Here is a 12,507-nt window from a genome sequence, read left to right as displayed (position 1 = left end):
AACCGTAAAAACCATATAAAATGTTGAATTAGTGTCAAGACATTTGATTCATCCATTATAATCATTTTATCTAATTTGTTTAAAATATTGAAACCTAAATTGACTTAGAAAATTTCTATCGGGAATAATTGATTCTATCAAAATACTAAATGTAAGATACTTTTTAGTTTCAGTCTTGTCAAAGGTATCTCAAGTAAATGAGTTCTGAGATAAAATGAATTTAGTCTAATAAAATGATTAAATCAGTTGACTGTGTGAAATTTAGTTTAAAAAGATCACGACAGGGTGCGGAATGAAAAACAAGCAACTAGAGATCCTGTAGGAGGGATACGTCATTCATATTCAACTCATGTGCCATTGGCTGAAAATTTTGTGGGACCGCTTGAATTTATAATCATTTTTTCGTCTAACCTATTCTATTTTAATAGAAATTTTTTATTATCATTAAATATATAGTTCATTTTTTTTTTCTGTATTTGATGCAATTCATTATTTCTGAATGATTTCAATGTTTGAATCGTTCGCGCGTTAAAATCGAGTTCCGGTCCCCCAGCAATGTAAATGGCGCATCCCTCCTATAGGATCCCTACAAGCAACTGACGTGTATACACGTCGACCACACACTTAACTGATTAAATTATGTTAAAAATTACATCATTCTTTTAAGTGTACACGAATATAAGTTTGATTTATCTATCTATCTATCTATCTATCTATCTATCTATCTGTTTATTTATGATCTTACTTTTATCTTCGTCGTATGGATTTTAAAATTAGGACAAGAATCTACGACTATGTCTATTTCTCTATTGACTTTTTTTTTTATTTTTTTTTTTTTTTTAAACAAGAGAATAACTTCGTTTTATTCCGTGGTTTGGGTTCGAACTCTCTCTCTCTCTCTCCCAAGTGACTTCGTTTCCTAAAACACGATAGAAGAAGACAAATTTCCGTGACACTTTCTCATTCACGTTTTCTTCAGAATATAAATCATCAAAATGTTTGAAGAATAAGAATAAGAAAAAGAAGAAGAAAAAAAAAACAAGAAGAAGAAGAAGAAGAATAAGAAGAAGAAAAAGAAATCTTTCATCGTAAGATTTTCTAACTATTTTCAAAGAATATTTCAAACGACCGAGTTTACATACTCGTATACACGATCATTTCCATTTATATACAATATGTATAATTATGTAAATATTTATATATATGTGTGTGTGTGTGTGTGCATTGGAAATTCATCCTTATAATCGCTTTAAAGTGTCTACTTTATTCCTCTTGATTTTAATCGACATTGACGATTAGAGAAGAGTGCTTTTAAATTCACTGAAAGTATATATATATATATATTGGTAGTTATTATCGGCCCATTAATGGCAGTTATTATCGGCCCATTAATGGCATTTATTATCGGCCGATTAATGGCATTTATTATCGGCCCATTAATGGCATTTATTATCGGCCCATTACCGGCATTTAGTATCGGCCCATTACCGGCATTTATTATCGGCCCATTACCGGCATTTATTATCGGCCCATTACCGGCATTTATTATCGGCCCATTACCGGCATTTATTATCGGCCCATTACCGGCATTTATTATCGGCCCATTACCGGCATTTATTATCGGCCCATTACCGGCATTTATTATCGGCCCATTACCGGCATTTATTATCGGCCCATTACCGGCATTTTGTATCGGCCCATTACCGGCATTTTGTATCGGCCCATTACCGGCATATATTATCGGCCCATTACCGGCATTTTGTATCGGCCCATTACCGGCATATATTATCGGCCCATTACCGGCATTTTGTATCGGCCCATTACCGGCATTTTGTATCGGCCCATTACCGGCATTTATTATCGGCCCATTACCGGCATTTATTATCGGCCCATTACCGGCATTTTGTATCGGCCCATTACCGGCATTTTGTATCGGCCCATTACCGGCATTTATTATCGGCCCATTACCGGCATTTTGTATCGGCCCATTACCGGCATTTATTATCGGCCCATTACCGGCATTTATTATCGGCCCATTACCGGCATTTATTATCGGCCCATTACCGGCATTTTGTATCGGCCCATTACCGGCATTTTGTATCGGCCCATTACCGGCATTTATTATCGGCCCATTACCGGCATTTATTATCGGCCCATTACCGGCATTTTGTATCGGCCCATTACCGGCATTTTGTATCGGCCCATTACCGGCATTTTGTATCGGCCCATTACCGGCATTTTGTATCGGCCCATTACCGGCATTTATTATCGGCCCATTACCGGCATTTATTATCGGCCCATTACCGGCATTTTGTATCGGCCCATTACCGGCATTTTGTATCGGCCCATTACCGGCATTTTGTATCGGCCCATTACCGGCATTTTGTATCGGCCCATTACCGGCATTTTGTATCGGCCCATTACCGGCATTTTGTATCGGCCCATTACCGGCATTTATTATCGGCCGATTAATGGGCCCAGCAATGGGCCACGTATTATTCAAATTATTAGCCCATTAATATATACACACAATATAATATAATTATAATATAAATATAAATAAAATAATATATAATATATAATATACATAATAATATAATTAAATTTACACAATACCAATACACGTAATATTAATTTTCATATTTTTTTTTTTTTTAATCAAATTTGATCATAATTTCTATTCTTTTATTTTGTTCTTGTTTTAAAACGCGTAATCAAATAATCTTCGTCGTATTTAACGGTGCGAAACTCTCACGAAGTAAACTCGTAAGAAGTCCAGTACGATATTACGAGAGGGTAAGGTGGTAGTACCTTACGTGATAAGGGATTCCCCGATTAAAATATTTTATAAGCGCTAAGGGAGTTATTTCGCGCTGCTGCTGCTGCTGCTGCTGCTGCTGCTCGAAACTCGCGTCAGGTATGAGTTGCGAAGTGGAAATTGGCCTCTCTTGTACTTTTATTATTATTTGCTTTTTTTTTCTTTCTTTCTTTCTTTCTTTCCTTCCTACTTTCCTATTTTCATTTATCTTGTTTCTCGTCATTATTTAACGAGACACGTTGTAAAGGGTTCCAAACATTTTTTGATTATTAATTTAATAAAATAGAAAAATTATAATATAAAATATCGATAAGATTGAAATAACAAAAATCACCGAAAAATCCCATGCAACTTTGATAAATATATTATTCGTATCACTTATAAATAATCTACCCTTCTATCTTTTTATGTTTATCTTGTTATCTTTTGCAGAAGATGAAAATGCAGTGGTACAAGGTGTGGTGACAACCGATGGATTATTCGATGGTACCATCGCAACCAAATTCGAAGAGTTTTATATCGAACCAACTTCGAGATACTTGGATGAGGACGAAGACACGTCTCCAACTTATCATAGCATCGCATATCGTACATCAGATGTTACCGTACCACCACATCCGTTACCATGTGCGAGTCATCAATTACACGAAGGCACTCTTCAGGACACCTTTGATAGGTCATCATTTATTTATTTATTTATTTTATTTATTTCATTTTTTATTTAATTATCTTCTTATACATACGTATGAATCACTTCATTCAATTTGATCTATTCAAATTTATTTTATTAACTTTTGAATATATTTCTTTAGATTTTTTGTTTATATTATTTTTAATAATTTGAACATAATATTATCTTTATTTTATTATTATATTTATATTATAAAAATAAAAGAGAAATTATAGTGATTAAGTATACATATGGGTAGGATGAAAAGTACTGAGCCTAGTAAATAATGATAGGTTGACAAGTTTTGAGCTGAACAAGATATGAATAACCATAAACAAACCTCTTACTAGTTTTGATCAAATCCTATAATTATGTAGAATTTAATTAATTTATATTTATATTAAATTATAATGACAGATATATACATATGGGTAGGATGAAAAGTACTGAGCCTAATAGACAATGATAGTTTGAAAAGTTTTAAGCTTAACACGATATGGATAACCATAAACCTCTTATTGGTTCTGATCAAATCCTATAATTGTGTAGAATTTAATTCATATGACAAATATATACATATGGGTAGGATGAAAAGTACTGAGCCTAGTAAACATTGATAGATTGAAAAGTTTTGAGCTGAACAAGATATAGATATACCATAAACCTCTTATTGGTTCTGATCAAATTTGTTGTCATATTGTCAGCTTGTCCCTTTTTCTTCTTTTATAAACGTAACGATGAAAGTTAAAAAGAAAAATAAATAAAAAAATAAAAAATGTATTTGTTCTTTTACAGAGGGAAGATTAACAACAACGATACTTCAGAAGGATTTTACGAGCCCTTGTTGGATAATAAAATTGGTCTCTACTCGAAAGAAACTAATGGGAGAATATTGAATTTAGAAGCGAAAAGCGAAGCTCGTTATTACGACAGGTAAGAAATTAAAGAAAAGAAAAAAAGAAAAAAAAGTAATTTAAATAAAAAAGAATGAATAACAGAGAGAGAGAGAGAGAGAGAGAGAGAGAGAGAGAGAGAAAGAAGAAGAAGAAAAAAGTAAAAGTAATTACAAAATTGAAATAATACAATTTCTTTTTAAATTCGTATTATTTTGTTATCTTCTTCGATCTTGTAAGTTTTATCATCGAAAACACCCGAATTTTCTTTTTTCTTTTTTTTTTTCTTTTTTTTTGGTAATCCTTTATCTTTCGTATTATCACGGTGTTAAAAACGAACCAACCACACCACGTTTATCATGAAATGTGTGGGTGACTACGTTGTTTTAACGTGGATTATCAGAGTAAACTCTTATCGGGTAAAGATGATAACTGGCTAATTCTTTTTCTCACACTATTCTTTATTTTCTTTCTTTCTTTCTTTCTTTCTTTTTCTATTTCTTTTCATGTTTTTCTTGTTCCTTTAATCCTCCATTTTCATCTCTTTTTTCTTTTTTTTTTCTTTCTTATTCATTCATATACGTGTTGGTAATTATAACAGGATAAACCGATGCTACAAATTTGTTCAATTGATTTTATATCATGTTATAATATAAATAAATAATTGTAATAAGAAAAAGAAAAACACAATTAATATTACAATTGAAGTATTTGAAATATAATATTAATAATTATTAACTTAAGTATTATTAAATAATACGATTATTATTATTAAAGACATGTAATTTTAAGAAATAATCTTATCTCGAAAATACGAAGAAACTTTTTCCCCAAACAAATACACTTATATATGTATACATATATATAACACAAATTTGAAAAAAAATAATTTCATGTTATAATATAAATAATATTAATAATTATTAACTTAAATATTACCAAATAATACGATTATTATATTATCAAAGTTAGATGATTTTAAAAAACAATCTCTCTCTCTCTCTATCTCGAAAATACGAAGAAACTTTTTCCCCAAACAAATATAACACAAATTTGAAATAAAATAATTGTTATGTATAATCCTAATTAATTGATATAACAAATTATAAATATGTACATATCATAAAATCAATTGTAATAATAATAATAATATAATTAATATGTGTTTGTGTGTGTTACAGATCCAACAGTGGAGATCGGATAGCCAGACATTTACACAAACGTGCTACAGTAGATCCACGTAAAACAACGTGCATGCTTTACTTGCAAGCTGATCATCAATTTTTTGCTAGATATGGCACGGAGGAAGCTTGCATCGAAGTGATGACGAGGCATGTACAGAAGGTCAACTCAATATACAAACACACGGGTAAGTTGTTTTAACAGATCGTGCGAAAAATTCTTTTATCTCTTTTTCTTCTCTCTCTCTCTCTGTTTATATATATATATGTATGTATCCTGTATGTGTGTTCTATTTGAAAATTTGATATTTTTAATCTGAAACATAAACGAGCACACCAGTCATATATTATATATAGTGTGTCCTAAAATTATCTTTACAACTCTCTCTCTTTATTCATTAATATTATAATAATAATAATGAAATTAATTAAATGAATACACATACACACATATGTACATATATGGAATTATTAAAATAAGGATTTGAAATATTTGTACTTTTCTATCAATTTTTCTTTTAGCAAAATAACAACGTTACAAACACATTCTGTAATCATAAGTGTGTATACTCGTACACCATTAGTGATTCACAAGATATACAATCGATACTTCGTATAACTACCATAACACGAAAAACAAACATATTTATTTTATTGATATAATTTATTATAAATTTTTATATATATATAAAAACGAAAAAAATATAAGTTCGATTTGATTTGATGTAATATTTTCATATTACAAGCTACGGATCGTCGCGAACGCGTCATTTACTTGCAATATTCGATCGAATTATAGGAATTCGATAAAATATCTCTCTGGTCCATCGTACTCAGTTTCCTCTTCCTCTTCCCTTTCCCCGCCCCCACCCCCACCCCTCTGTCCCCCTTTTTCCCCTTTTCCCTTCTCTATTATCGAGTAGAGTTCTCGTTGAAATTGTTTTCTGTCGAAAACTTCACATAGTATCGATCTACCATGAGAATTTGCACGGATAGAACCAGTTCGTTCGTTCACGCGTGCGCATTAAATTGATTTATAATAGGAATATTGTAAAGCGCGTAAATACAAGTTGAATACAAGTTGAATTCATTACATGTGTAAAACACTCATATATGTATATACATGTATATACATAAATGTAGAGAAAGTAATAACACAAAGGGGGATTCATTTCAAAAGTATTTTTCAACACTATTACACTTGGTACCTGTGTTTGAATATATATATATATATATTTTAATAATACATTTTTGTTTTTGTCTCTCGTTTAGATTTCAATCAGGATGGTAGACCCGACAACATCAGTTTTATGATAAAACGTGTGAAAGTTCATAGTGAGGATGCTTTGAGGGATCACAATTATCGATTTCCGGGTAATTACGGTGTCGAGAAGTATCTTGAATTATTTTCTGGTAAGCAAGTTCACGTTTTTTTTTATTATTATTATTATTATTATTATTTGTAAGGTGTTAGATATTCATTTTATTAATAGGAACAAATTTGTATTGAAGAAAAAACTATACTTATATATATATATCTTTCTTCTTAATGTATATAAATGACGTGTCACGTTGTTTGTTCGCAATGGATTCCTAAACTACTGAACCGATTTGAATAAAATTTAGCACATTGTGTGCAGTTTCATTCAACTTAAAAGATAGGATAGTTTATATCTTAATTTATAATCGCAATATTATTTTATTGCGAATTATTTGTTTATTAATTCAAGACGTGTGTATCGGACTGATTGTAAGCAACAGCAACACGTGGCAAGCCACCCCTATTATTTATATATATCTATAAAATAATAATAATAATATATATATATATATATAATAATAAATATATAATATAATATATATCTAATTTATTTGTATTATAATTTATATTATTATTGAATTAAAAAATAATAATATTAATTAATTCTTATTATTGAAAGAAAATATTTAAATAATAATTATTATTAAATTAAATTAAATTAAAAAAAAAAAAAGAAAAATGAAGAAAAGAAAGAAAAGAAAAGAAAAAATGATAGATTATTTTCGTGTGATCGTTTCAGAGGAAGATTACGACGCGTTTTGTTTGGCTTACATGTTCACGTATCGGGATTTTGAAATGGGAACGTTAGGTCTTGCTTGGACTGGGGATTTGAAGAATGCTGGTGGTGTTTGCGAAAGGAACGGGGTAAGTAAGGTATAAAGGAAAAAAAAAAAAACAACAAAAAGACACGTTTTTTTCTCTTTCCTTTTTTTTTTTATACATATATATATATATTTTTTTTTATATATATATTCTTGAACATATTTCACGTCAAGGTGGGTGTGACATATTGAAATTTAAAAATTGTTTTCACACAATAAATATTTTTATTGAGTTATATTTTATTATTAGATTCGATATATATATATATATATATATATATATAAGATCGAGATTTTTACAGTTTTAATATATATATATATTTTAACAGTTAAAAGTAATTATTTATAACTTTGATAGATTCATGCATGTTGTGTCTTACATTTTAGAAACATTTTTTACAAATCATATTTGAAAGATATTCACAAGACACGCATGTACATTATTTCAATGTTAGGATCTTTAGTATATTATTATACATTTTCTTTTTATTTTTTTTTTTTTTTTTATACATATATATATATATATTTTATTTTTATTAATACACTTTATCATAACAACAACGACAACAACAACAACATCACAATTACTTTGCCAGTAATTCTCGTTTAATTAATAATAGTCCGTTCGATCTTAGCAAATACATCGAGGATTTAGAAATGTATACATATATATATATATATATTATATATACAGAAGGTATCCTGTAATTGGTGGTACAACCGAGCTAGGAATGATTCAACATGATAATAATTAAGTTGAAAAATGTAAAATACCAAATTTGTTAAATACCAATGCACTTGACTGAGAACTTACAATTTTGAAAAAGTAAAGAACCTTGTTCAATAAATAATTCAAAAATAAAATAAACAAATTGTATTCTACATTTTTGACATAATTTTTCATATTAGAATCAGCCCATACTGTAAAATACAAACTTTGTTAGTAAAAAGCTTCGTTTTTGTATAAAATGAATCAAAATAAAGTGCACTCGACTGAGAGCTTACAATTTTGAAAAAAGTAAAGAACCTTGTTCAATAAATAATTCAAAAATAAAATAAACAAATTGTATTCTACATTTTTGACATACTTTTTCACATTAGAATCAGTTCATACTCGCTAAACCATTAGTTACAAATCACCATGAATATAATACATATATATATATATGTATACATAAAATATTTAGAGCTATGTGTATACAAATTTTGCTAAGATACACCAATGAAACTTGTTATATAAATATAAAAGAGATGATTGTAGATACATTTCGTTCGTTATCGTCATCAGAATAAGGGTCGATATTGCAGTTATTATTATTCGCATATTTTATTCCATATTTTTTTGTTTTTTTTGTTCACGACAAAAGAAAAGATATTCCAATATCTCGTCAACTATATCAAACCTTATCTATATATATATACATAAACATATATGTATAATAGCAATATATATATATATATATATGTTTCTATATAAAAAAAAATAAAAAAAATGTAATTGATTCAGAAAAAAAAGCAATATCGGTTCTGTATCGTTTTTAACACGGCATGCGTTCAGCATAGTATATAACGTAGGCTGCATACAAATAATGTTGCAGCATTATCGTGGTAGCATGAAGTCCTTGAATACTGGAATAGTGACCCTGCTGAACTACGGAAAGCACGTTCCACCCGCGGTATCTCACGTCACATTGGCTCACGAGATTGGTCACAATTTCGGTTCGCCGGTAAGTCTTTGATATTTTTCACCCACCCACTTTCCTCAACCCCTCAACCCCTAACCCACCCCCCTATCCCTCAAAACCATTTACCCTTTTATCCACATATTTATTTTTCTCTTATATATATTTGAAAGAACAAAATGTATATTTGCATTTGTATTATACAAGCGCGTACTAGTGAAACCATACAACAACAACAACATCAACAAGAACAACAACAACAACAACATCTTTTCATTATAGATGATAATTTTAAAAATAAGAATTAATGAAATATAATTATAATAAATGTATCCTTCGTATCTTTCGTTAGCACGATCCGGAACAATGCACACCAGGTGGGGAAGATGGAAATTTCATAATGTTCGCTCGTGCTACCAGCGGTGATAAACGTAACAACAATCGCTTCAGTCCTTGTAGTTTGAACGCAATTAATCCTGTACTCAACAGTAAAGCACGTTCACCAAAGGGATGCTTTACAGGTGACTAATTTTAATCATATTATTATCATTGATAAATTTAATTACATTTTATCATTTCTTTATGTATATTTGAAATAACATGGTACACAATTTTTCTCTTTTATTATAATATACATTTGTAACTATATATATATATATATGTAAATGTATAACATTTCTCCATAGAACCACAAGTATCATTGTGTGGAAACGGTGTAGTCGAGGATGGCGAAGAATGCGATTGTGGATGGGAAGAAGATTGTCGAGATACTTGTTGTTTCCCCCAACGTCGTTATCCACCAAAAGAAGAGACACCCTGTACACTTACACCACGTTCAGTGTGCAGTCCTAGTCAGGTATTTCTACTTGATATATTATCTCGTGTCTAATGAAAAGCCAGATCTAATATAACATAAGGAAACACACATACTTTATAGAACATTTATTTCTATGTATTGTTACACTTTAGGGTCCATGTTGTACCCCTGATTGCAATCTTAGGTTTGGGGATAAGTGTAGGGATGACAATGGTTGTCGTGATGCTAGTTTCTGCGACGGTAGATCACCCTATTGTCCTCCATCAATCAATAAACCCAATAAGACTATTTGCAATAGGGAATTGGTTTGTTTCATGGGCGTAAGTAATAAATTCATTATTATTATTATTGTATAAACTTTCAATATAATAATATATTGTTTTTATTTTATTTCTTTTTTTAGGAATGTACCGGAAGCATTTGTTTAGCATATGGATTAGAATCTTGTCAATGTATTCCTGGTCCTAATGATCCTACAACTAAAGCTTGTGAACTCTGTTGTCGATTACCTGGTGAAAATCAACCATGTTTGTGAGTATTATTAAAATACTTTATTTCTTTTTTTATCTCTTTCTATATATATATATATATAAAATATGATGTTTTATTTAGGTCATCATTCGATTGGAATTCACCACCGTATGATATTCCGGATATGTTCTCAAAACCTGGAACACCGTGTAATGATTATAACGGTTACTGTGACGTCTTTCAAAAATGTCGAGAAGTGAGATCAACATTTTCAAATTTATTTCATATACGTTAACTTTTGTCTTATAATAATAATTATTATTATTGTTGTTGTTGTTGTTAAGGTTGATCCGAGTGGTCCATTAGCAACATTAAGAAAACTTTTATTATCCGATGAAAGTCTTGCAACTGTTCGTCGTTGGGTATCCGATCATTGGTACGCAACAGCATTCATCATTTTAGGAGCAGTATCATTATTGGTAAGTAATAATAATTTATTTAATAAAAAGCACGGTTGTGGGGTAGGGACGGTGGGAGGGAAGGAGGGAAGGAGGGAGGGAGGGAGGAAAGGAGTTTCAAATTTATTTGCATTGTTTGCGTTTACAACGAACTATAACGAGCGAGCAGCACCCTACACGGATAGATATTATGCATGGCACTTAATTTATTATTTACATTTCACGTACGAACTTTACCAGAATAAATGCAGGATAAAAACAACGGTGCAGTCTGAAAAGAGTAAGTTGGAGGAACACACACACACCACACACATAATACACGAAAGTAGGATGCATATAAAATGTATTTCGTAGGCTTTATTATCGTATAAACATATATTGTTAGTTTTTATTTTTATTTTTTTTTCAATATTTTATCGTAGATATAGTATGGGCTAACAAACAAAAAAAAAGTATATGTGTAGCACGTGTTTATCGTATAGCTAAAATTATTAACGAAATAGACGAAAATAGATAGAGGAAATTTGTAGATTACGATAAATGACTTTGTTCAACGAATAATAATAATAATAATAATATTATTTGTACTTGTAATTTGTAATTATTTATTTAATTATTAATTTAATTATATAAAAAATGCGCGCCTGTTCGTATGCAACCCACCAGACACCGTTTGAAAATGTTGCTTGCGAGTGCCATCTACTGAGACGGAATTTTTTTCCAGTCAAAACTGTTTATACACGTATGTATGACGGGTTGCCTATCTTTCGAGCAGAAAAAAGCAAAGCGTTCGTAAGCAACATTTTCAAAGTGTGTCTGGAGGGTTGCATACAAACAGGCGCGCATTTTTATCAATTACAAAAAAAAGTAAATAATAAAACACTTTAAAATATGTTTTGCAAATCAAATATTTTTTATAAATAATGATAAAAAAAAATTGAACTCTAATATTGTAATTAATTTATGCATATTTTTAGAATAATATTTAGTATTTTATATGAAATAAAAATAAAAAATCATGTATTATGAGATATGGTTATATATTTCAAAGGTATATTAATTAAATTGTTAATTTATTCAGATCGCCAGTATGAGGTTCCTAGGCAAACGACCGGATCAGAAGCTCAAATCGGTGACAATAATCCACAGTTCGACAACGGAAACGGTACGGTTGCCGCCGGAAGGTGCGGAGGGAGTGACAGTTCATCCGGCAGCCGTTCGTGCAAAGCTTCCATTGAACAGGAAAGTGAGGGAGAAGAGAAGACACCGGAAGCATAAGGACACGCATGTTGCTCCTGCCGATAAATCAAACAAGGTATAATACTTTCAAGATAATCTATCTCTGTGTGTGTGTGTGTAATATGAATTTAATTTG

General features: G+C 30.4%; 1 protein-coding gene across 6 annotated transcripts in view; it reads left to right on the top strand.

Annotated features, from left to right (window-relative positions):
• Positions 1–12,507, top strand: part of LOC107066808 (disintegrin and metalloproteinase domain-containing protein 10) — a 41,792-nt gene that overhangs the window by 24,642 nt on the left and 4,643 nt on the right. For 5 of the 6 annotated variants that reach the window (XM_089169729.1, XM_089169733.1, XM_089169731.1 and 2 more), the window contains 13 exons: positions 3,251–3,494; positions 4,284–4,421; positions 5,563–5,750; positions 6,835–6,975; positions 7,623–7,747; positions 9,303–9,431; positions 9,739–9,907; positions 10,073–10,242; positions 10,356–10,523; positions 10,607–10,734; positions 10,816–10,930; positions 11,019–11,153; positions 12,214–12,447. In XM_089169729.1, coding sequence (XP_089025855.1) covers positions 3,251–3,494; positions 4,284–4,421; positions 5,563–5,750; positions 6,835–6,975; positions 7,623–7,747; positions 9,303–9,431; positions 9,739–9,907; positions 10,073–10,242; positions 10,356–10,523; positions 10,607–10,734; positions 10,816–10,930; positions 11,019–11,153; positions 12,214–12,447 — 2,084 coding nt within the window. The remainder of the gene's footprint in view (positions 1–3,250; positions 3,495–4,283; positions 4,422–5,562; positions 5,751–6,834; positions 6,976–7,622; positions 7,748–9,302; positions 9,432–9,738; positions 9,908–10,072; positions 10,243–10,355; positions 10,524–10,606; positions 10,735–10,815; positions 10,931–11,018; positions 11,154–12,213; positions 12,448–12,507) is intronic. The other variant, XM_089169734.1, reaches the window with a different exon arrangement.

The sequence above is a fragment of the Polistes dominula genome, unplaced genomic scaffold (genome assembly GCF_049000335.1).
Source record: "Polistes dominula isolate Pdom_NZ unplaced genomic scaffold, Pdom_raw_medaka contig_49, whole genome shotgun sequence".
Taxonomy (NCBI): Eukaryota; Metazoa; Arthropoda; class Insecta; order Hymenoptera; family Vespidae; genus Polistes; species Polistes dominula.
The sequence above is the reverse complement of the archived record's forward strand: the minus strand, read 5'-3'. Positions and strand labels throughout refer to the sequence as shown.